This window comes from Tinamus guttatus, unplaced genomic scaffold (assembly GCF_059628265.1).
Source record: "Tinamus guttatus ecotype Peru unplaced genomic scaffold, ASM5962826v1 Tinamus_guttatus_pri_ptg000208l, whole genome shotgun sequence".
Lineage (NCBI taxonomy): Eukaryota > Metazoa > Chordata > Aves > Tinamiformes > Tinamidae > Tinamus > Tinamus guttatus.
In genome coordinates this window covers 5,689,885-5,715,527 of record NW_028288742.1, presented here as the reverse complement: position 1 = coordinate 5,715,527, position 25,643 = coordinate 5,689,885, and the positions used below count along the sequence as shown (strand labels likewise).

At 42.6% G+C, this 25,643-nt stretch overlaps 1 protein-coding gene across 1 annotated transcript; it reads left to right on the top strand.

The window, feature by feature from the left end:
• Positions 1 to 64: 64 nt before the first annotated feature.
• On the top strand, positions 65 to 25,526 carry ZNF318 (zinc finger protein 318). Its single transcript, XM_088524190.1, has 10 exons — positions 65 to 412; positions 5,319 to 5,464; positions 9,865 to 10,492; positions 11,616 to 13,040; positions 15,567 to 15,666; positions 16,449 to 16,735; positions 19,569 to 19,772; positions 20,264 to 20,363; positions 21,365 to 21,483; positions 21,938 to 25,526. The coding sequence occupies exons 1-10, from the start codon at positions 65 to 67 to the stop codon at positions 25,250 to 25,252; spliced, it is 6,672 nt and encodes a 2,223-aa protein (XP_088380316.1). The 3' UTR covers positions 25,253 to 25,526.
• The last annotated feature ends 117 nt before the right edge of the window (positions 25,527 to 25,643 follow it).

Here is a 25,643-nt window from a genome sequence, read left to right as displayed (position 1 = left end):
GCTCTGGCGCAGCCGGCGCCTTTGGGGAGGCCCCCGCGACCCCCGCGCCGCCGCCATCGCCGCCATGTACCGCTCCGGCAGCGGCCGCTCCGGCCCCGCGCCCTCCTCGCACCGCCTGAAGGAGAGCGGCGCCTCGTCGGCCCCGCGCGCCTCCTCCCGCTCCGGCGCCTCAGCGCCTGGGCCAGGCCGCGGGCGGCCTCCGCTGCCGCCGCCGCCGCCCGCCCCCGCTTCGCCGCCGCGCCCCGCTTCGCCGCCGCGCCGCCACCGCTCGCCCTCCGGCCACCGCGCCGCCTGCCGCCGCTCGCCTTCGCCGCACCGCGGCAGGAGGCCGCCCTCGCCGCCCGCCGCGCCGGGGCCCGGCGCTGCCCGCGGCCGCCGCGGCAGCGAGCACGGCGACAGCAGCGGCAGCCGGGTAAGGAGCGCCGGGTAAGGGACAGGCCGCGGGCGGCGCCGGCCCGGGCTGCCCTAAGCGCGCGGGGAGGAGCGGTGCCCCCCGCGCCTTAGGGAGCCGAAGGAGGGGTGGCGGGGGGAAGACTGGGCTCTGCGTTGGATGTGTAGTTTGCCTGTTTATTGCTGCGTCTTGTCTGTTCTGTCGCCCTGAGCCATTTTAGATAAGGCTCAGAGGTGATGCTATCTTTTAGCAATGCAGAGGGTGGCTAGGTGGCTGCTTTCCTTCACTTGACAGGGTTTAATGCTCCTATACGGATCTGGTTTAGTTTGTGGGATGGTGGCTTTTTACACAGGATACTCCCAGCTGTCATGGGCCTCCAGCGAAGAGGCTGTTACAGAGTCATGTTGTGAGCGTTACCCTCCAATAACCCTCCCGTTGCTCTCCAGGGTGAACAGTGCAAAAGGTGCTCCCGTCTTCATACTCAGCCCAGGCAGGAGCGATCAGGGCACCCGAAGCTCTGGTTTTGCCTCTGAGGTGATACCACTGTGGGGGCAAACACCCTCATGCCAAGTGAAAGTGTAGAGCTGTAGGGGTTTTTGAGCAGACGGATCCATTCACTTCCTGTGGTTACTCCTTGACACCAGGATTGCCGTGTCCCGTAGCTGCTGTTGGCAGCGTGGAGTCAATGCGCTGTATACTTGCAGTGTGCTGGAAGAAGAGGCTTTTGCCCTGTGACATCTTAGACTGTGGCGTGTGCGCGGTTAAAAGGATCAGCCCGTTCGCTGTTCTCCCCTCACTCTGCTGCCTGTTCTGCTCTCCTGCGCTGGGCACCCGCTTGCGTTCCTGAAGCAGGATGAACCGCTCTGGGGAACCGATACGGCTGAAAGTGAATCCAGCAAAAAATGCCTTGGCTGTGTGATCCACTGCGCGCTGGCGCCGAAATAAAGAGTGGGATGGTCCCTTGTGGTGGCAGCGCAGGTTCTTGCTGGGTTTTCTTGGAGATGTTGCCACAGCAGAGATTACACGTGATTGTAGTGGAGTTAACACTCAGCTGTTGAAGCTGTTTGTTATTTAAAGGTGAGCTACCCTGAAGGTATGGGAAGATAATGTTGGATTTTACAGTTATGTTGGGCTGAGAGGTTTGCCTCTGGTTGTCGCTTGCTGGGCTGCTACAGCACTGTCCCACTCGTGCCAGCTGTCGTGGGGTGGCTCAGGAAATTCCAGGACTGATCAGATCCGGGTTGAAAAGAATGCATTTTCTTAAAGGAGGTTGTTCTTAATCAGGATCATGTGAGTTCATGCTGTAGCTTCACGAACAGTCACGGTGGCCCAACCTGAAGGGCTGCCAGTTTGGGAAGCGGGAGCACAACTTTACAAGAGGCTTTTCACCATCAGTCGGTCTGTTGTCTAACTGTGCCTGTGACGGGCTGTATGGTCCCTGCGCCTGGTGCCTGTGCGGGCTGCAAGTGAAGCTCTCAGTGCTTGAGGGAGTCTTTGGCTTGCAGCCATCTAGCCCCCGTGGAGAAAAACTGCTAACATTTTGCACAAATATTATTCTTCACAAATGCTCTTTTCCCAAAGTTATTTTGCACCCTTTTGCCCCAGGCTGCTGTAGCCATCCCAGCAAATTGTCCCAGATTCTTGATGTTTTTTCTTGCCTGCTGTCATTTCACGGAAAAAGGATAGAAAATTGCTCATCTTTGAAATTAGGCTTTAGCAAGTTAGCTTGTGCTGAACGGTGTTGCTAAATGCTTTTTTTCTTTCCTTTTTTATTTACAGCAAGGCTATTACTCTACTTAAGAAAAAGCTTTCTTTAGGAAAACAGCTGTCACAATAATGAGATATGATTTAATATAGCTCTTGAACTTAACTGTGCTCTCTCAGGGCTACGCTAAAGCCTAATGAAAGTAACGCTTAGAGACTGCGTATTGTGCATGCTTCTGGCGTGGGGGTTTTGTCCACTAAAAAATATTCATCCTTTTAGCACTGCTTAATTTGAAGTGATTTTATTAAGCATAAAGTATATAGACAGATTACTTTTACGTTGGAAAAGTATTGTTTAGCAAACAGTATTAATTAGAAAAAGGTAAAAGCTGCACTTAGGCTGATGTTTCCCAAATTGTGGAACTAAATGTGTACAAAATAAAGCAAATGGCAGTGATGTTGGGCCCGGGAAAGTTTTCATAAAGGTTTTAGACTTAGATGGATTAAGACTCCCTCTCTGGAAGTTTGAGGATATAAAGTGAGTAAAGGAGGAGGGTTACATAAACCTGTAAGAGAACTCTTGGAGCTATCGCTGAACGGATGTGAATTGAGGTAGAGGGCTGAGATGAAAAGGGTCTCAACAAAGAGGGGACATATATGCATAAAGGTAATTGGAGGATGTAGGATGTGGAATGGAGACACTGATGGGAAAAGGGCATGAGGCTGAAAAGTTAAAAAGATTTAAAGACAAATTCTGAGATACTGTCCATTCACTTTATATGAACTGGAATATGGAAGGGGTACGGGAAACCTCTTTGAGGTTTCTTATTTCCTATTCTTGATTCTGAGAGCTCTATTTCTGAGATAGGGAGCGCACATTCCCAGGGTGTCTGCAGGTTGTTGCTCATTTTTCCTGTGTAACTGGGATGCTGAAGGCCAGAAGAGATGTGCATTGGACACTGGAAATATTGGTGGTGTCCATTTCTTGGGAGCTGAGGAAAACTGTGAGATGTAAGAGCATGAAGTGACAGTGCAGGTCTGGGAGGAGGTATCAAAAGCTGAAATGGAAAAGATGGAGGTCAGAGCTATGCACGGAGAAATTTTGGGGAACTTCATTCTCACAAGGCTGCCGCATTCTTGCTCCTTGCACTTGTCCCTACTGACCTGCATGCTTGCTTCTTTTTATAGTTTCTTTTAGGTCCTTTGCTTTCTTTGTGAGCAAGTTGGCTGAAATGAGAGGACTGGGGTATTTTGGGGTCAGCAAAGAAGGATAAAATGAAGAGCTAGTTGAAGCCTGTGTGTTTACATAGCAGAGGTGACTACTGTTTTGGAGTTACAGGTAGGAAAGGAAAAAGTGGCCGTACAACGGGGAGGTTAAGGTTAGTGTTGATTGACCTCCCAAATGGAAAAGCTGTTAAAACTTACTTTTTTTTTTTTTCAAACTAAATAAAATGCAGAGTTCAAGTAGGAATCCCCTGAACTGCTGTCCCTGGGAGATGTGCTTGTGAATCATGTACTTACTGCTTTGCCTCACAGAGCTTTCAGGTTGGAACGATCTAAACCAAAGTCTGGTGCCTTCTGTTCACTCGCGCAAACCTCAGATTTAGGCAGGCTTGAGTTTCTCATGTTGGACTTGCTCCATGTTTAACATCCCAAACTTTCTAAGTGTTTTCTCCATTGCTGTGAAGTTTCTTCTGAGATATCATCATCACCTCTCTGGAGATGGCTGTCATGCATGTGCCCGGCTTGCCGGCAGTCTTGCTGGCAATAAGATGCCCCTCAAAATCCTCACTTTTGCGAGCAGCCCTCAAAGTTCGGTGTTGACCTGGGTGTGTTTGAACTTTCAAAGTGTGGGTGTATGAGATGTGTCTTCTGTGTTACAGCTCAGGCAGACTCTTCCAGAGCAGCGTGGTGCTGTTCAGTGTGGTAGCTCTTAGAAAGTAAATTGAGTTCTGATAAATGCTTGGATTCAAATTAGTGGTGCACAACAGAAATGAGTAACATGTTAGCTCAGAACAAGGTTATGTGCACAATGGCTTCTTGTACTGCAAGTAAATTTTGTTCAGGCATATTCGTGAGGGAGTTCTTTTGCTTTCTCATGGAACATTGTGTAGCTCCTTCTTTTTGGTGGCCTGGAGGGTCGAGCTGAGTCTCCTACATCTTCTCAAGGTGGGCAGCATGGATGCAGACAAGGCCATGTCCCTGCAGCTTGCTGCTCCTGTTTCAGCTGTGAGAGCAATATGCGGTGTGTGTCTGTCTTGGCACAGCTCAGGCTGCTTCATTGCTTCTTGCTAAGTGGAACATGAACCTTGCTGTTTAAAAAAAAAAAATGTATCTCAGTCTTCAGACAGCCTCATCTGTTTCTTACCAAGCTCCCCTGACTTGAACCATTCCTGAATTCTGGTGCTGTCCTCGGAAAGATTGGAAGTGTAACTAGTTATGCGAACAGTAATGACATTTTCTATATTGAGCATGTTTCCAAAGGGAGGTCTGTAGGGTGGCAGTTAGCTCAGGTCTTCTCTGCTGTAACTTTTTCAAAGGCAGCCTACTTTACTTAAGTCTGATTTGGCGCTACCAGCTGGTGGGAATTGCACTGTAGAAGGTATTCCTTCAGGTGCTGGTGTTTTTGTTATTATGTCATGTTTATCTACTGAAAGTGGCATGAGACAACAAGAAAACTGTTGGAGGCATCAGTGTGGGGAAACTCTGTGTTTGCACTGGTTTATCCTTTGGTTCATGTTGTTATTAGAACAATGGAAATGGAATTTCTATGGAAAGCCATAGAAATTCAGACACTTTTATTAAGAAATTCCTGGCACTGTTTTTCTTTCATGCTATGTTTGTTTAGCTGCTTTTCCTCCTACCAAGAAAGGAGCACAGCAGCAACTCTTGGACTTTTTGAACTCTGTTCTTGCACCTTCCAAAACAGTAGTTTATTGAAGGCATTTTGGAGTTTAAGATTTCCATTCTAGCTAAAGTAAATATGGAGCTTGTTACTGGCAGCTGGAATAAGAAATCTATAGCGCTCGGTACCCTCACCTTTTTTCAGCAGCTATAGGCAATTGGGATATTTAGAACAAATGTTATTCTGTTCATTTAATTTAATTTAATTGATTTGACCACTCCAAGTCTCATACATGAAGCAAAGCAGGATCACTTGCCTTTCTGTAGCTGAGATCAAACTCTGTGATTGATGGGCTTGCACTCTTTCTTCAATTTACAGAGACGTTCACCGAGTCTCCGCTCTGAGTCTTCCCTGGAACAGAGTTTGCGGATTACTGTTGGGAATGACCGGTATTGCGTTGGCACGGCAGAGCGGAGGAGACTGCCTGATAGACTGGGCTCACCAATTGATAACCTGAGTGACAGGTACGGTCCTCTGCACGTGGGGATTCGAGCGTGACACAGTAAGAGCTTGGGAATGGCTGGAGCGCGTGAGACCTGATGTCGAGTTAGCCCAGCGTCCTGTCTCTGGTGGGACCAACAGGGAATGCCTGGGGAAAGAGAGTAATAGGACAGGCACGTAGTGAGGCTTCTCTGCGCTACTCCCACTGCCTCCAGCAAGTTGTTGTTCAGGGAATTCCTGAGCAAAAGCTGCTTGTTGTGGTCCTAGTAACCCTGGACAGATATTCCTTCTAGGAATTTGTCTGCAGTTTATGGAATCCATATACATTACAAGTGACCAGAGTATTTTGCAGTAAGGAGTTTCATAGCTTAAGCCATCTTCTTCAGTTTCTTTTGAACCTACCTGGTCCTGAGGAAGGAAGCTTGTTTATGGATAGCTTACAGCTTCGACTTTCTCATCTATTGAGGAATAACCTGCTTTCTTGATTTTTCAGAACAGTCCAGAAGAAAGTGCTCATGTAGCTTGAAGAAAATTTACTGCTTTGACTTTGTGAACACTGCAGAGGGGAAGTAAATGTAGTCAGACATCATAGGGACAGTGGCTGGAGGGAGCTGGAGGCGGTCTGAAGGAGAGCTGGCATTTTACTGCTCTGGCAAATGAAGAAGGAGGGGTGAGGGAGTTCCCTGGTGCTTTCTCTTCTCCACTGAGGTTTTACGGTTGTCCTGTTCTGTGAGTGTGTTCAGGGCTAGAAGTAGCATCATGTAAAACAGAGTTTGTTTTGTTCGAAGTGTGAAAATGACTACTGGGAAGGCCTTGATTTACTTGCTAAGTGAAGAACTTTCACTTTATGTGCATTATGGAGCCCATATAAGTAAAAAAAAAAAAAAAAAAAAAAGATCAGAAGAGACTCCTGAGAAGGTATAAAAGTGACAGATGAGTCAGAATTAGAAGAATAGAAAGTGAGATAAAATAGTCCTCAATTTTCAGGTGGTTTCCCGCATACGTGTTTTGTGGGTGCGCAGTAAGTCTGTGTTGTTTAGGTTTTTCTTTTTTGTCCAGTGTTTTGTGTAGGTTGTGTGACTGTGCCCACTGTCCACAAGCTTAAAGTACATGAGAACCTGGCCATCCCTTAGCTTTTCCTAAAGCCTCTGCCTATTTCTTCTTCTTACTTGCAGATTTCCTCACTGTTTATCCATTTATTGCTTTTAAAGCATATTATGTAGTTGGTTAAATGCTTTGTTTATACCTTCTTTTTACTAAAATTTTTTCTTCTCTGAGAGGTTGTCCTGCTACTGAGCAATCAACTGAACATGAATCTCTGCGCTTTAAAGGTAGAGGTTGCTTTGAATTGTCTTGTTTTTGATATTAGGCAGATGATCTTTCTTATTTAAAAAAAAGTAGGGTGTTTTCTGAGGATATGTCTTCAGATATTGAAGTAATTGGAGCAAACATTAATGAATTTAGTTATTCTCAGGTATTTTTGCCAGCTACTCGAGAGACTTTACAAGTTATTCTCTATAACTGGCAAGGCCTTAGGATGGTAGAGGAGTTCATTAGCATATAAAGTAAATAAAATATCAAAGGAGAGAATTCAGGGATGCTTTTGGATTCAGGAATGCTTTTGTATTCTCCTTCAGCAGTGGATTCCAGGATGCCCCTGGTGAATTTCCCTGTTTGTCCACTTGCAGGTCAATCCTAAAATATCTATAAGATTTTGCCCCTAGTTTCTATGGCAGGTGGCCTCTTGCACATATCTAAATAAGCATCCTGAACACCACTGGCTGGTGACTTCCACATCCCCTAAGTAGCTTCAATCTTCTATTTCAGCAGAATAATGTATCAGTCTTTTTACTTGTGTCCCAGAATCTATCAAAGTGAAGTCTTAGCATACTTGAAGAATATATCTTATCCCCCAAATTGTCTTCCCCCCGCTCAGTATTTTTAGGATATTCTATAAACTCTCTGAGTAGATGTAAGCTACTCAGAGCACCCCACCATTTCTTTCACCTGAAGTTGTCTCAAAAGCTTAGACCACATCACTGCAGAGACTTGGCCTTTATGAAACTATGTGCTGAAATAGGTGATTTGACATAATGTCAAGAATGACCGTTGGCTGAGTTTGAACAGCTCCTCTGGCCTCCCCTAAGATTTAGGTGGAGTCCAGTAGGATACTTAGAGCAGAATAGTAGTACTTATTTCTATTTCTGTGTGCAGACAAATGAATAAATAAATTACCAGAAAGCAAGTTATGGTCCTTTGAGGTGTTATCTGCGTATTGCTTGTGATCTGTTTTTCTTTTCTGCTATTGCAAGGTCAAGTAACTCATAAATTAGTTGGACTAAGAGATGGTTGGGCTGGTACCACCCTGTATCCTCTCTGAAGATTGTGTGTCCTTCAGTGGGCGTTGCTGTCCCAAAAGACACCCAAACTGACCAAGATAGACATATCTCAGTTGGACTGTATTTACAGGAGAAAGGAAAAAAAAGAAAAAAAAAAAAAGGAACCTCAGTTTCTGTAAGGCAAATAACCCTTATGAGGCAAATAAAGCTGTATGTAGCCTTTGGGTCTGATATACCTGTCTTAAATTTGCTTCTTTTCTATTCAGTGTTTTGGAACCTCTTTCTGGTTCTAAACATGTTAGATTTGCTGTTCCTTTCTTTCCTTTGTTTTGCCAGTGCAGTCAGAACATTTGTTTTGCAGGTGACACCTGGCAATCATGCAAGTAAATTACGTGCACAAAGTCAACTGAGTGTGTATGGTGAAATACATCTCTTAGGTTACCGGGGTGTTCATGCGCTTTGTCCGAGTATAGCAGGAGCTCAGGAAGACTAATGGTGAAAGTGGAAAGAGACATTTGCACTCAGAATTAGAGAAGTTCTTTTAAATAGGCTGCAAACAACAGCATTTATATCTGAACCTTAATCCAACGACTTTTTAGATGTTTTGAAGTTTTTGGAGTGGGTGGAAGTGTCTCGTTTGCTGCAGAGGTATCATCTAGTACTCGTGTACTCACCATAGCTACAGTGAAGTCTTGTTGCTGCTGCCTTTACTGTGACCCACAGGGCAGTGCTAAGGAACATCTCAGTATGTGAAGGTGTGTGTATCTCGGACTGGATAAAGCATCCAGTAATGTGTGGAATTATTTGAAATGAGGCAGATCAGAGTAGATACTGGAAAATACAAAGTGAAATTTTGCATTGTTTTTGTTCTCAGATATGTGTATATAAACTATGAGGATAACTGTACTCGATAAAAATACTTCATTTGGTCACATTAACTAGTTTTTAGTCTGGTGGTTTTATCTGTATGTTTTCTTTTTTTGTTTGTTTGGATAGAGGCTATTTTGTTTTCTTTCTTTCTGAGGTGTCACTGCCCCTCTACAAAGCAGATTTTGTGAGTAGGAGGTGGTGATGTTTGGCAGCCATGTACTGTGTAGTTTATTGAAAATTTGATGCATTTGGCACTTGGTGAGACTTTTCTCTAGGGTTTCTGTCCCATTGATTGCTCCTAAGGAACACTCCTGTTTCCCATTCTTGGCGTACCTAGCCAAATTTGATGTATCTGAAAATGAAAACAACAAAAGTAGCAGCTGGCAATTTTCAAGTGGTTTGGTTCGTTTCTGTCTGATTTAAAGGCAAATTCCAGAAAATTTTCCGGAGATGGGGAAAAAGGGCTTAATTAGAACTGCTACTTGGTGATGCTTGTAGGCAGCAGTCCAAAAGAAGGTACTGCAGGTGATACAGCTATTTTGGTGATATGCCATATGGAAATCCACTGCGTAAATAATGCAGAGGCTGGCACAGAGGAATGATGCTCGTCAATTTACTGTCTCTTTTCTTTATATATCTTCTTGAAGATTTTTGATTCGTTTTGGGTATAGTGGTTTGTGTGGCTAGTGACAGTCCTGTTTACAGATCTGTCACTGACAGAAAAGATTGCTTGAATTTATGGTTCTTATCTGCAGCTAAAGGCATGATAAGGATCTTGTTTTATGTGCCAGCATGAAATTGAATTATGCCTTGAATAATTCACATGAAATGTGACCTTGGCACCTCCTGGGTGAGGTGAGGAAAGGGATCATGGTCTGAAACATGATAGTATTTTATTATTATTATTATTGTTTTCTTTAAAGAAAAGTGTAGTTTTTATCCTTCACAGAAATAAATCCATCCCATCATTTTTTTAAGGCTCTCCTGCAATATAAGGTGAATTATTTACACTGCTTTATGTGCAGGTTACTTCCTGCAGGAAGGAAGTAGAGTGCCATTAAAACCCACTTATTCTCCCCCACTGCCTCCCCCTCTTTAAGTATATAAAATACTGCTTTCTGTTGGAACTGATTTGGAAACTTATTACTCTTGAGCGGGAGTAAGACTTTGTTTTCTCTGACTCAAGCACCTACTTCTATATCTCATTTATGCAGGGATGACATGGCGGATGGTCCGATATTCACCAGAGGTCTCCCATGTTCTCGGGGCCTTGAGAGGTACCCATCACATGAAGATCAACCATCAAGTCCTTACACCATGAGACATGATGAAGACTATCGCAACCGAGATGTTTTCCTCCACCGGTCTGATTATAGTCCACACTATGGTCGTCGAGAAGAGCTGCCTCGTGGATCTGACAGAGACAGTGACAAACTCAGGAAATCCTCCTACCCACCAAGGCCAGAAGAGAGAGGACGAGAAATAAAGCGGCCACGGTATGAAAAGGATGAGAAGATGCACGGTGTGAGTGGAGATCATCAAGGTTTCTCATCAGGAACACGAAACTACCGCAGGCGAAGCCGCAGTAGGAGTCCAAGCCCATCCTATCTGAATGAAGAATTTCGAGAGCTTGACCGTGCCAGGAGGAAACGAGAAGAGGAGGAGCGCAGTAGAAACTTGAATCATGATTCTCCAGGGAGTGGTTATGTGATCCCTGGTCTGACTAGCACGCTACAGGCTTCTGAGCCTCGGTATACATACAGGCCCGAGGAAACACCTTCCATGCCCAAAAAATCAATCCTGAAGAAAAGAGTGGAGATGGAAGTAGAATCTCCCGCTCAGGTTTGATCTCTCTGCCTGGCTTTTTAGGCTTCTGGTTTCTAAAACAATGACTTTGTGATACTATACCTCAGATTGTTTTTTAAAGAGGAAAAGTCCAATCGTTACATTTTTGTGTCTTTGAGAGTACAGGTGTTATTTTTTTTGCATGCCTATACAAGCTAACACTGCATTAGAATGTTTCAACTATTAACCAAGTTAACCAAGAATCGTGTGTGTATAGAATCTGAGACATAATGAATTGTCCTTGCTGAAAATTAGTCCAAGATGCTGGGTTCAGGCTCAGCTTTATAGGAAGTGCCATGAGCCTCTTATCAGCCCATACAGCCAGAACTTCGGTTGAACATCTCTGCCTGTTGCAATGCCTCTGTTTTTGTGTAGTTTTAGAAAACAGTAGTGCATCTTGGTATGCCTAGTGTATTCTTGGTACCACCAACTGAAAACATCTTTGAGTTTCCTTTATTCTTTTCATTTGGCTATAGGTTGGGATAATCCCAACTTAGTTTATATCCAAACTGTACCACTTCAGTCTAAAAATTAGGGCAATTGGAGTGGTATCCAACTGTGATAAATGGAATACTTTCTTGTCTCACATTTCAGCACATGACTGTTTATTAGACTTTTGTACTCATCTGTCTTGTTTTGCAAGTGGCATGTTTATCTCAGGAGATGTTCCAACATATATTATTGGTAATCGTGTTTAGCGTGACGTTAGTGATGCGTATCTGCTACAGACAGAAGTGAGTGGAAATAAGATCAGTGCAGTTGCTTTTACCTGTCTTAAGGCGTAATAACCTATTTGTATGTGATTAAACTCAAAGCAGCTGAGTTTATCCTGCAGAATTTAAATCTGAAAGTTCCAGCTCTTAAACTTGCTAGAAAATCTAGTGAAATGGGACTGTGATTTTATGTATTCTCTTGGATGAGCATTCAGTTCCAGACGTAACATTCCAGAGTCTCTAGATGACTCATTTTGTGTTCTCCATTCTCTTTCAACTGTATATTGTCTTTTTAAACTCTTTTTAAAATTGTAAACTTGAAGAGAAATTACCACCTTCCTTTGTTCTCTGAGGTAAGTACCTCTTCACCATGTACTGTATTAAATGATAACTTCTCTTTCTTTCAGTCTGAGGGCTTTTCAAGCAGCCCTGCTCCCAGCAAGGGTCTTCCTCCTCTTTCTAGCCATTCGTCTTTGCCCCAGAGCACTGATGCTTCTCCTTTTGCCTCTGAAGTGGAGAACTTTCTCAAACGGTTTAACAAAGACTCTGTTGTGGAGTCTGCAAACAAGGAGTTGCGGGACGGTTTGTATGGGTGGACTCCACTTTCTGGGGCTACCAAGGACACTTTCACATTTGAAGAGAAGTTCGGAAGCTTTTTAAGTCACAAGGAGAAAGTAGAGCCCAAGTCAGAGGCTGCTGATCGCCATACCGACTTCCTGCTGCCCCACGAGAGGGCCAGTCAGGATGGCAGTGGTTTCTCCCGCATCCTGGGCATGATGGCTGATTCCGTGAGTGCTCAGGAGAAGAGGAGGCGCAGTTTTCCTGACATTGAAGATGAAGAGAAATTTCTTTATGGTGATGAGGATGAAGATCCCAAAACTGAATCTCTCCCTCTTCAGAAGCCACCAGTGAGCTATGGTAATGAACTAATAGGCCAGAAAGTGAGTCCACCTCCTGCTGCTGCTCCAGCTGCCAAGTTGGATACTTTAGAGGAGCCTAATGCCGAGTACGCGAAGATCCATGACTTGCTCAAAACTATTGGACTGGACATTGGTGTAGCTGAAATCGGGAAACTGGCAGTTCGTACCCAGGAACGCCTTCATGGCAAGAAGCTGACGTCCCGCTCGCCTGACCGCCGCTCTTCAGACGCTCGCAGACTGGACTCCTGGGACTTGCGTCGCAGTCGGAGCGATACCCGATCCCCAGAATCAGGGCAGCAGCGCTCAGCGTCCCCTCCTGTCTCCTTCCCGCAGTCTAAAGATTCATCCTCTTTTCAGAAAACAGACTATAATAAGAGCAAGCCAGTGGGACAGGAGATACCTCCATGTATGCCAGAACAGACTCTTCCTTCTGTATCTCTCATTCCCTCAGTTCCACCTGCTCCTCCTAGTTTACCACCTCCACCCACTTCTGTTTCCCAGTACCAAATACCCAACTATTCTCAATTTTCAGCCACTCAAATGCCCCCAAACTATCCCCCTCCCACAATGGCCCCCCCAGCATACGATGCCTATGGGCATTATATGGCATATGCAGCCCCCGGTTGGCCCATGTACCCGCCTGCCCAGCAGCCCAATCCTACCCTGCCAGAGACCCATGGGCTTCTTAGCATGGCCATGTCTGCAAACCCCACACGTCCCAATCTCCGGGTGATTGAGACAGTCTCCATAGAAAAAGATGGCCCTGATTTAAAAAGAGATGGCTCCGTGCTTGTTCACGTCCCCACCACTCCGGCTCAGTCCAAAGCCCCTCTTCGGCTCTCTTCACATCCTCTCAAAAACACCACAGAAAAGATGTCGGATGAAAAAAATCGGGCAGCTCAGAAGCAGAAGGTGAGTAAATTGTCTGTAGATACTTGGATAGGTCACTTGAATTTAATCTGTGTTATTTTTTGGTGTTTTATCCTTCAGCTCTTTCTAATATATGAAAATATGTTGGACTGCTTGCTTGCTAGGATAAAGGCCTTTTCCTCCTCAGATACACTTCCCCCCCCACCGAATGGTTCTCATTTAAAAACATTTGGATTGAATTTGCTTTTGTTAAAAATTCGAGGCATTGGCCTCTATTACTCCATAGCAGTTTTTAAAAATTATATTTAAAGCCCACAGTGCTGCATGCTCCTAGGTTACAGCTGAACAGCTCAAAAGCAAGCACAAAGCTAAAGTTTTTAGGACCAGGCAGCAGCTTATTGGAAAAAAAAAAAGAAAAGAAAAAAGCACATGGTGACCACAGCCTGTCTTTACTCCAGTGAGTTAGATATTGAAATGAAATGTCTAAGTAAAGAGGATGTGTCTGTGGAGATACCTGTTTCTTTCAAAAACTGAGTAACTGTTCTAACTTGGGTGCCAAATGCTTGATGGATGTAGACCGTATTGAGGAGATATATTTTCTTGGATATGGTTTGTGCTATATAATAATACCACAGCGGTAACTGTATTTGGTACTTGTAAATACATACTAAACTGTATACTTATTTAGTTGCATACAGTTTTCCCTCTGCATTTATTTTAGTTACCTCTTACAAGAATTACAAAATTAAATTAAGGGATTTTTTTTTTGTTACTTTGTGCATCTGGTATCATTTTAGGTAATAGATTTTGTATTTCCCTTAAATAGTTACATTTTGGATTGTATGATCTTTCAAGAGGAGGGGGGAATAACGTGTTTTAAAATAGGACTCTGTAGTTAATAAACTGTCAAAAGACTGGAAAATTCCTACAAGTTTTTTGGGTTTTCAGAGTGATGTCGTATTGATCTTTGATGCTAAATAAGGGTGTATCTACATCGGAGAGACTCTTTCAGTACAGCTGGGCTAATGATAAATTGTGTTGGTAGATCCTGCTAGTAGAAGAGCAGCATATGGCAGAGACTGGAGGCTTTTTACCTACTCAGTTATATCGCCCTCCTCAGAACAAATCAGACCATGGAAAGCTGGACCACTGGATCCAAGGGGCTCAAGAGAAGAGGTCACATCCAATTTTTGGTCTATAAGTGAGCATTAACTGCTTATAGGAGTAGTAATTTCTTCTGTTGACACAGTTGAATTTTGGTGTTAATGGAGCTGGGGCACTTTTGGGAGAACTATGTTGGCTGAAGGTGTGTGGTTTCCTGCTGCCCCCCGGCATCCTCAGGAGCTCACGTACCTGGTCCAAACTCCCAGGGCTTTACGTGCACTGCAGACTTCTTTGGCTTGGGTCTGCTCCCTAGTTTTGCTGCTGTACATGGGATAACTGGGAGTATAAAAGCTGCATCCTTCAGTTGATGTCTCTGTGCTGGCAATTGAAAAACAAAAACCAGAACCGTCATAGCTGTATTAATGTATTCTTTTTCCTATTTGTTTTGCTGTTTTTTAATCGTGAGGCATTCAAGAGGTGGCCTAACTGTGTTGGTAGAATCCCTTCCGTTGGTTTATGCTGTGTCTGCTCTAGAGACCAACATTTGGCCTAGCAGAGTGGTAGTGAAGACAAGGCCTTGGATCGGTTCTTGTTTGTTTGAGGAAGGAGCCGTTAGTAAGCCTTAGGAGCATTGTGAAGGTAACAAATTGTGGTTTGTGTCTTGAAAATTGAAGTTTGAGAGCATGGTGAAAGAACTATTCGGGTTTCTTTTTCATTTTTCCTGTTTTTCTCTGTGAGAATCAGGGAAAAATTATGAAAACTCTTCTGTATCAACTCCTCATAGCAGTGTTTACTTTATTGAACAAGAAGGTAACTTCATCAAGGGGTTTCATTTCAGATACAGTTGAGATCAAGTTGAAATAAAAACATGAAGTAAAATAGGGCAGAGTCAAAGCAAGAGGCAAGGTGAAGGGCTTTGGGGTCTCTTGTCACTGGTGAAATGTGCCCCCTGTAAAGATGCTGCATGAGGTTTGAAGAGCTGGTCAGCATTGATCTTACCTCTCTAAAAAGGCAGACAGTTGAGTCCGAGTGCCTTGGGAAATGATCTGATAAGCAGAGCACTTTTGGAAAATGCAAAATACTGCATTGAAAAATGGCTGCGTAGGCTGCTAACAGGTTAGTGTGAGCCATATTCTCTGTCTTGTCATATCAATGGCTGGCTTATAAAACTTGAACTAAAATTTCTATAATGGTACATGTTAGTGGCAGTAACAGCACTAATAAATTGGCCTACTTAAGACAAGAGGAAAAATCACCCTCTTGGAGCTAAAGCACGAATAGAGATATAGTACCAGCAAATGCAGAGAAAGAGGTGTATTTATCATATTAAATATTCCAGAACATTGTAAGAATAATGGTTAATGCTTTGGGAGTGGCAAACTGAGGCCTTGCTGTCATTCTCACAAGACTGATTAACCTGTGTTGGGAAAAGAGGAAAATCCAGTCCTCTTCCAATCTGTTTAGGTGATAGAAGAGAGAGAGAAACTGAAGAATGAACGAGAAGCACGGCAGAAGAAGCTTTATTATTTAAAGACTGAGTTGGACAGGCTTCGTAAACAACAAGGTACAGTCCCTCCACAGCCCCGTTTTTCTTTTTCACTGGAACATGTCACAAATCCCAGTACCTCCTAGGAGATGTGAAGTCCAAAGTAATAATAGTCTGTATTTTAAAACTAGTGTTTAGAAGCTCTGGATAGTGCAGAACTCTTGAGAAAGCAATGGCCTAATTAGTATGCTAAAATTAATTATGTCAAAATATAACTGTTAAATTGAAGCAAGCAGTTGCTCAACTTATAGCTTCTTTGACAGCTCGATGAGTTAAATGAACTGTACTTTAAGTGCTTCTTTAAAAAAAGTGAAAAATGCTAACTGAAGACTCATCAGTGTGCCTTTCAAATTTTCACGAATCGCATCTGGAGAAGGAAAAGGCCTCTCTGGGCATTGTTGACATCTTTTTTGTATCGTTTTCAAATTTCTGTTTGACCCGAGTAAATATTAATTTCTTTCCTTCCTGGAAAATAAACATTTAAGGATTTAATTTAAGGTTGACTTACAAAACAAGTTTGCTTTTGGTCACACAAGAAAACAGTGATTATTAAATTGACTCTTTCTCTTGAGGATTACAGTGCTTCTGTTAGGGGTGTATATTAAAGCAATCATTATAGAGGTGGATCTTGCAGATCTAGTGATATTCTACCTCAGAATCACTTCTATTTTCACTGCTTACTCAAAATTGAACCATAACATTTAATATAACTATTTTACTTGTTGATGGAATAGTTGTACAGATTTTACAACTTTTTTTCTGTTGCATTTCCGCCTCTTCTACTTCCTTGATTGGCTCAGGAGAGATGTTGAGGAAAAAACGTCGCGAGAAGGATGGACACAAAGACCCCTTGTTAGTTGAGGTGAACAGGCTGCAAGAGAATATTATGAAAGAGATTTCCGAGCTGCATAAAGAATCCGATGCAGCAGAGAAGAAACAATCTGAGCTTGATAAAGTAGCCCAGATCCTGGGAATTAACATATTTGAAAAACCCCGGAAACCGTCTGTGGAAACCAAAGATTCCTCAGAAAAGAACAGCAAGTCAGACAGTACAAAAGGTCTGGAGAAAACATCTTCCTCCAACAAGGTAAAATCTTCTGGCTTGTATGCTAACAATCTTCCCACAAAGAGAAGAGTTATTGCCAAATGTTACTAGAAAATCATTTGATGTCATTTGTTATCATATCTCACGTGCTGATTTTGATCATTTGTGCAGGTGAGAGTAAATGTGTTGCTGTTTGTAATTTCCCTCAAGGTTGGGGTACTCCAGTACCACTCACTAGTTTTAATCTTGGTTTTGTTGAGCTGTTGGTTGGCTTGAATAGTAACATGCATGTGTGTAATTTGGCATCAGCTCCATGACAAGAGGACAAGTGTTTAAACACTCTGAGTTTGAAGCATGTTAATCTTCTGAGCAAGTGAATATGTTAATAAAGTGGGGCCAAAGTTACATGTGATTATTAGGTTAAAGTCATTATTATGTACATGCTACATGTTCTCTGTTAAGAAACGTCAGTATGCATCACTGTGGTCTCTGGTATAGTCTGTACTGATGGAGTGATGGAACGCAGTATAGGCTTACCCATCCCAGAAAATTTTTACTCTAGAAGCTGTATATGCTACTGGTAGTTGCTAACAGTAGCATCTGAAAGGTTGTGTATATGTTCAGAAGATTTGTTATCCTCTTCTTCTAGTGTAAATGCAACAGGTACAGATGGTGGGAGGTGATAGATGCTTTTTGTGTAGGCCTGACCTCACTGTGCATTTTTTCAGAGAAGAGAGGGTTAGAAAGGGAAAGAGGTTTGTCCTACAAGGTCACTGGCAGCTGTATCCCGTAAGGTTTCCCCTATGCTTTGTTTTAGTCTGGTTCAGAGAACTCATCCAGTCTTTCATTTTAAGGCTTGTTTTTGTGTTTTGTTTTTGTTGTCTCTTGAAACATCCGAGTCTGGTATTCTCTTATTTTCACAAATCATTTGCATCAGGTACGGAATTATAAAATTAAAGTGGGAAGAGTGTTTATTCAGTCTCGCAGCATATGAAGTTATGTTGCTTTCTTTGCTTGAGATACAGCATATGTTAATGTATTTTTTATTATGTTAAGTCCTGTTGTTTTATTCTCTAAACCTGTAATGAATTGTTTCCTCTTTCATAGTTTCTTATTTCAGCATGGAAAAATCTGAGTTTTGGCCAGGAATATATAATGTTTTCAGATATCTGTAGGCACTGAGCTGAGTCTTTAAGATTCATGAAAAGAAAGATAGTGCAGTTCTTTTGGCACTGACATCAATTGACTTGGCCAGGCTAAGGACAAGAGCGTTTGTTTGTCTTTCTCTTCATTTGCAAGCTGTTTTGCACCTGCTCCCTTGCTGCTGAACCTGTATTTTTATGTTATAATTATGCAGTTATTGCAAGGGTGGGCCTAGCCTTGTACCAAACAGGTGGTCTGTCCTGGGATCTAAAAACCTGCAAATTGCAAGAGGCTCTTGGAGATATTTCTCATGTTTCTGTTGATACTGAGCTGAAATATTGTCATCTGCATGCCATTGAATATCTGCTGAATGTAGAAGAAGCACAAACAGGAGGTAGAGGTAGCTGCCATCTGTTTATCCAAGAAGCCCTGTCTTTTTAGAAGTTGTGAATGAAGCAGCATTTATAGGCTATACTGGGTGGATGTATGTCTGTAAGTGTTAAATAACACTTCTCAGACATCGTGAACATCTGTTCTTGTGCTTCTTGTAGCGCATAGTTGGATCTTTTCCTTGTCTGAGAAAATGTGTGAGCATGGGGCTGGGTGGTGCAGAGGGGCCTGGGTGTCTTGTCATTGTTTGATTTACAGTGTGTGTTGCATGTGGGGCTGCTAATGGGAGAGAACACATCCCTGTTTATCAGAAGGCATTTCATGTAAGGCAAGTGTGGTGGTTTTCTTTTGTTTTTAAAATTTTTTAAACTGCTGAGGTTTTTTTTTTTTTTTTTTTTGAGTCCAATATTGAATAACTTGGAAATTGTGCAACCAACCCGGGGTTGCTAAGTTGAGATGTTATTTTTTTCCAGACTGTCATGCAAATTAGCAATGATAATATGATGGGCTTTCAGCCATTCAAAATGTAAATCAAAACTCAAAATTCACAGGTACTGTCTAGCGCTGATAATCCACATCAGCAGGGCTCATTCACTACCTATTTCCAGGATTATTTGTTTTGCTGCTCTGAAATGTTAAGTGTTTACATCAAGATTCTGAGCTAAACACATAATTTTTGGCTAGAGTCCTGAAACGTCTGTGTTTCACTTTAAGGCGTCTTTCTGTAAAAATCAATGTAAATGTAAATATCACATGTTTAAAACGCGAGATGCTTCACCATATTTACCTAGGTAAATAACACCACCGTTCCCTAATTGTTGAGCAATGAGTCCTCTGGAGAATTCAACTGCTTTCAAATAATCTGATTAAGCTGACTGAGTTAAATACTTTCAGGCACACAACTCACTTTTTCATTCTGCTTTCATCTAAACTACGTTTACAGTAACTTTTGAATGCTTCCAGGGAAACCCTTTTAGGTCATCCTGGCATTGCTTGGCTAGCGTTGTAAACTGGCACTGTGCAGATCTCTGTGTGGATCCCGTAAAGTGGGAATGGGTGCATGCCATAGGGGATTTGTGCCTTTGGTTCTTTGGTTCCCTGCCAACCATCCAGCCGTTACATCTGGGAGCCCTATTGGAAGCGCTTCACTGTGGCCACGCGGCGTCTTAGTCGGCAATACCAGCTCTCTGAAACGGTGGAATTAGCCTGGGCGCTCAAAAGCAGGTGATATATATTTTTTTTGTGTATGTGCGTGGCTTCTGCTGGAGGCAAGTTCTGAGTTCCAGAACATTATGTGTGTTCTACTGTGTCTCAGAGAAATATTTCTTTTTATTTAATATAGGAGTCGAAACCAGCTAATGAAAAACCCAGAGGTAGAAGCCCGAAGCCAGCAGAATCCTCTTCGCAGCCACCCAAACATCCTTTCCAGCTGGCCAATATTTATGAATATTATGATGCAGGGAACCATTGGTGCAAGGACTGCAATACCATCTGTGGGACCATGTTTGACTTTTTCACACACATGCACAATAAGAAACATAGACAGGTATGTGCCAGGCTTCATTCACTAAGTGTGTTCCATATTCTAATAAAGATTAACACTAAAACATACATCACAGAAGTACATTTTACAAGAGAGACTGAAGTAGTAATGAACTCAAGAAGCTGCTTTTCAGAAAATTCTTGTTCCCTAATGTAGGACTTCAGCAATTTGTACAGCTACCAGAGTGTGTTGACTAGTGTAAATGGGGCTTTTGTGTTCAGTGTTCAGTTCACTTTGGACCTGGTATTTGAGATTTTTCTTTCATATAGTACCTGGACTTTGATCTCATTCATATTTTATCTTTTTCACAGGTTATTTTCTTATTATAAATTTCAAAACGGGGGGGGGAAGGAGAGTAAAACATAGTTCTTGTAAATATTCGCACTTTTTTTTTAATGCTCAATGTCCTGAAAGGGTGTTAAAAAGAAAAACAAGTGCATTTGCCTTGTTAGTGTAATGTATGAGCCTGTATACCTCTGTCACTGTGCAAATAGACCCTGGATCCTTACAACAGACCTTGGGCTTTGAAGACCCAGAGTGAGACCAAGCAAGACTCCATAAAACGCATTGATAAGATAACTGTTCCTGCCAAAGGTAGGTTACTTTTTTTTTTTTTTTCTTTCCTCCGCCTGAGTATCTTCTCCCTTTGCCCTCCAGCAGGTTCCAGTTGCTCAGAGAATGAAACTACTTTGTACCTTATTAGGTACCTTATTATTAAGCGAATGGCCAGTGATTTAATTTCCTGGCTGTTCTTATGAAAAGGTCATGGATTGAGAGAGTAGGGAAAACAGTTTGTCATCTTTTCCTTCTAGTTTTGGGTTTTGCTTTGACTGCTAGGCATTTTTTTTTTCTTCAGTGTGATTCTGAAGCAATTTTGTCTAACATAGTAGGATTCAGGATAAGACCATAAAGGTTTAGCATGGTCAGGCAGGTATTATGCAGTACTTCATATAGTCTGCAACAGACTCTTCCTTTCAATGCATTTTCCATAGAAGTATCCCTTCAGTGCTGTGTACTGGGTAGCCTCTGTGAGTAAAGAGAATCTAAGAAAGCCATGAGAAAGGAGCTGTGAGTGATTAGGGAATTCATATAAGATTACAAATCTGACTGAGCATAATCAGGCCTGCCAGTGATCAGTCTTTGGTCATTAATCACTATAAATTCAGATCGCTAATCTAGGTTTCTGTAGACAAATGGATGCAATCTGCTAAACTTCAATGAGATTGCAGGTGCATTGCTTTTTTTTATAACCAGGTGTTTAATATTTGAGCAGACTGCACCACAAAACAGAAAATACATAGAGATGGTAGGAACTATTAACCTGCTTGAATAGAGGATAGTCTTAAGAAGATGGAAGCACTAAGAATATGTTTTTGGGCCGTAATAACTAGGCTTCTTCATTTTATGTATTTTGTCCTGTACTGGTGATTGTCATCCTGGAAACAAAGGAGAGCAGTATTACCCATTCCAAAAGCATGAACAGGAACATTGCTGGAGGTTTTGCTGTTGTTATTTGATATGTTTATTTGGCTTTATTAAAAGCTTCTCTTTTATTACATTCTGTTTCTCTGATTGTTTTTATTTGGCCATTTCAGGCTCTGAGTTTCTGATTCCTATCACTGGATATTATTGTCAGCTGTGTCATGAGTTTTTTGGAGATCAGATCTCAGCAGAACAGCATGTGAAAAGTCATCCTCACAATGAGAAATACAAGGTTGGTACCTGGGGTATCAGGAGTGAGATGATGTTCTTGTTGGCTTATACTTCTGTCTGTCTTCCTTTCCCTCTTAAGAATTACGTTTGACTGCTCAGCATATGAATATTTGACTGTCTTCTCTGTCTTGGAGTGAACTAGCTAAGCAGAGCTTACACTACACAGAGACTTATCTTTAATCCGTACAAAGTTCAAACTGGGTTTAAGTCCCACTGTTGATTTTTCCAACTCTTTGGTAGAGTGACAGCACTGTTCCAAGCCACCACTTGACATTGGATCACAAAATGTGGGGTTTTCAGCACGTCTCTTTCTTGGTTGGAAGAAGTTCCTTGTTCTCTTAATGTTGAAAAGGAATTTCTGTAATAAGTCAAAATTGTTCTAGAGCTGTGTTTTGTTTTGTTTTCCTTTTCCTTTTGAGAAACAGTGGCTCAGACTGTGCCATTTATTTCCACAGAAATACATAGATGAAAACCCACTCTATGAAGAGAGGAGAAATCTAGACCGTCAAGCTGGATTGGCTGTAGTCCTGGAAACAGAGCGCAGGCGGCAGAGCGAGCTAAAGCGGAAGCTGGTTGAGAAGCAGAAGGAAGAGAAGGATGAGAAGAAAGCAAAAATAATAAAGAAAGAGGAAACAAAGAACATCCCAGAACTTGGAGAAGGCACTAGTGAAACTCAAGGAAAAATAGATTCTTCTGGGAAAAAAATGGGTATCAAGCTTAAACTGAAGAAGGAAGAGAAGGAGGAGAAAAAAGAAGAAAAGAAAGAGGAACCAAAAAAGGAAACACCAATTCAGTCTCCCTTTGGAAAATTCAGCTGGAAAAAGACAGAGGATAAAACCTCAGGAGCAGCTATATCAAAGGAGGAAAGTATAGAAGGGAACAAAGAAAAGGAGGAGAACAAGTGTCTGCCTGCAAAACTGCATGCCAAGCCTATTGAAATCAAGCTGTCTGGGAAAACTGTTATTCCACACACTAGTTCATGGACGCCAGTTGTTCCCACACCAATACAGGCAAAATTTTTACCCAATCTACCAGTCCCCACCATGATTTTCAGGAAATCTGCTATTGCGTCAGTAAGCAAACCAGCACCTTTGAACACCTTCTTATCTATAAAATCCTCTGGAGCTACCACCAAACCACTGCCAGTGGTAAAAGAAAACAGTGCAGATCCTCTGCTGCCTCCCGATATCATCTCAAAAGCTTTTGGTGGAGAAGAGGTGATTTTAAAAGGGACAGAGGAGAATTTGAAAGCAGCAGAGAAAAATGAGTCTCCTCAGACTTCTGACATCCCACCTCCACCCCCTCCTCCCCCAGCAGTCCAGCAGGCAGCTGTTATCCCTGCAGATGAGGTAGCTCCAGGTGTGTCCGAGAGTGAACAGACGATGCTGGCGATGCCCGTGAGACCCCCTCCTCCCCCACCACCTACTGTCTTTAACGAGCAGGCAAAAAAAGTAGAGAAACGAAACTCTTGCTTGGCCACAGCCAATGCAAAAGATCTCTATGACATTTTCTACAGTAGTGGTGGAAAGGGGTCAGCTGAGAGCAAGCTTGGGAATTCAGCACTTCCAAACGGAGAAAACTCTAACCTAGCAAAACCTGCAGACTCACTTGCAATTTCTAGAACAAGTAATAGCTCGTACTCCCTGAAAGAGGATTCCCAGAATGCAGCTACTGAGTTTAGCCAAGTTCACTCAGCCGAGAGAAGCTTGGAATTGGAGAAAATTGAAATCCAGGAGACTTCAGTACTTAATAGTGAGATGAGCCCTGATGCTGAAAATGGTATTCAGGAGACCCTAGGTCAGAAATCACAGTCTCCTCTTTCAACAGATGTTCGGACTAAATTGAAAGAGGAGAGTTCCTCACAGTGCAGTAATCAGGTAAAAGGGAGTTGGGTTCCTGATGAGAATCAAGCAGAAGTGAGCAAGAAGCCACTCCAGCTACAAAGACCAGAAATGTCAGTCACAGAATGGCCAGAAAAAAAACCTGATTCTGGTATTCAGATGTCTGCAGAAACGGTACTTGTGGATAAAGCAGGTGGAGAGAAAGTTGTCAGTCAGGAGTTCTGTGATACGTGTATGACAGAGGTCCAAGGGGAAGGTGGACAGGAAGATGCAAATAATACTGTAGTTACTGAAACAAATATTCCTGGTACCTTGAAGAAAGATGCAGAGATGAAGGACCGGCAAGCTAAAAAAGTAAAATCTGAGCTTAGCTTAGAGCACCCAAAGACTGTGTTGCCTGAAACACAGAACAAAATTAAAAGTCTGGCAGATTTGCATTTGGCAAAGGAAAAGTTAAGAGAAAGTTGTAGAACCAATTCAGAAACTGACAGTCCAGGCTCTCTCAGTGGTTCTCAAAACTCATCAGAAAAAAAAGCTTTAGTAGCATCAATGGCAGAGCAGAATTCTGTTGATGCCTCCTTAAAAGATGTAAAAGTGCAGAGTGTCGCTTTGGAAGTATCTCAGTCCAAAGCCCTTGGTGAAGGTCCCCAGATTTCAGAAATCCCAAATAAGGTTTTAGAATTGACAACAAGCCCAGGTGAACTGGACACTAGAACTAGTAATAGTGAACAGGTCATCATGGCCACTTCTTGTGAAAGTAGTTGGGAGCTATCACATACTCCAAATGTAGAAATAAAGACTAATTCTAATGAACTCAGTGCTTCAGAATTGACAGTGATACAACCAGACATACATCTGACCACAAGAGAAACGACTCGTAATAAATTAGACGTACAAGGAAAGGTTAGATGTGAACCTTCAGGCCATGCAGTATTAGGTAGCCAAACTCAAAAGGAGGAAGTCTCATGGTTACTCAAGTCATGCACAGCAAACATTGTTGAACTCAGATCCAGTGTGGAGTTAGTAGTTGAAGTTGGAAAAAAGTCATTGGGACACACTGGATCTGATACAGTGTTAGGTGATGTTCTTGTCAAAAAAGATGCAAAAAAAGTAGGGGCTTTAGGCTTTTCTAAAGCTCGCTCTGATGTCAATCAAGAGTCAGTAGTTGCTCTGTCAGCGGATTCCTGTACAGGGCATCTTTCTGAAGGAGCTATCCACCCCACAGAAATAAAGCATGAGGTTGTAAGAACCTCAGCAGGCAACAGCTTTCATCTGAATACCACTCACTCAGGATTTAACACTGAGCAATCTGAAAGCATCTCACTAAATATCAGCGTGGGTGATGTGAAAGATTCCTTGAAATCAGAAGATGTGAAACATAATGAGGCTCCCTCACAGAAAGCAGAACTGGAGTTCAAAAGCGCTGATTTCTGTTTGGAAGATACTAAGGTAAAACTGGGCACTGAAAAAACAGTGGATGAAACGGACATTACTGATTTTGTTACATTAACCTCTGTTAATCAAAAAGATAAATCTTGCACCCTGGTTTCTAAAACAGCTGTGTCGCAGCTTGGCTTGCAGTCCTCAAATAGAGCTACTACAGCAGAGGTCGTGCCAGTTCTAGAAACGCAGGGCACTTCTCCCATGTCTGAGATTCTTCCATGTGTGGAGGAGAGCAAAGGTGGCACTGTTGAAATGTCTTCACTGAGCTGCGGTGGAGACCGTACGGAAAGTCAGGCTTCTGGGCATACGGAAACCTGCCTTCCTGGGCTTGAAGAAACACCGGGAAAAGAGGGTGGCTCAGGAGGCAAGGGAGGAGGCACCGTCCAGGGCAAGAAGACCAAGCAAACAGAAACTGCCGACAGTAGTTTGGAAGTTGCAACAAATTCAGGAATTGCTGAAAGCTTAGCAAAAAGCCCAGTGGGCTGAAATGAACCCAGCCAGCCCCAATATTTGAGGAGCCGGAGCTGGGATTATGTATATGGTTTTTGTTTTGTTCTTTTTTGTTTTGTTTCAGTTGATGGCTTCAGGTGTATATGGCATCCTGCAAGAGGACTCGACTAAAGCGAAACATTTGTCATCAGAAACCAGACACACTTTATTCTGTACATAATTAATTGTGTAAAATGTTTTTTCATGTGAATTTTTTTTTGCCAATTTCTTTTCTACACTCTGCTATTAAAATGGAATCTCTCATTTATAATGCGTGCGTCTTTGTTGTTTATTTTGGGGGCTTTTATTTTTTGTCAATTCTCGGACGATTTCCAGCTCACCCCGTTTCTGTCAGTATCATCACGACTAGCCTGGTCTCTGGAACAAG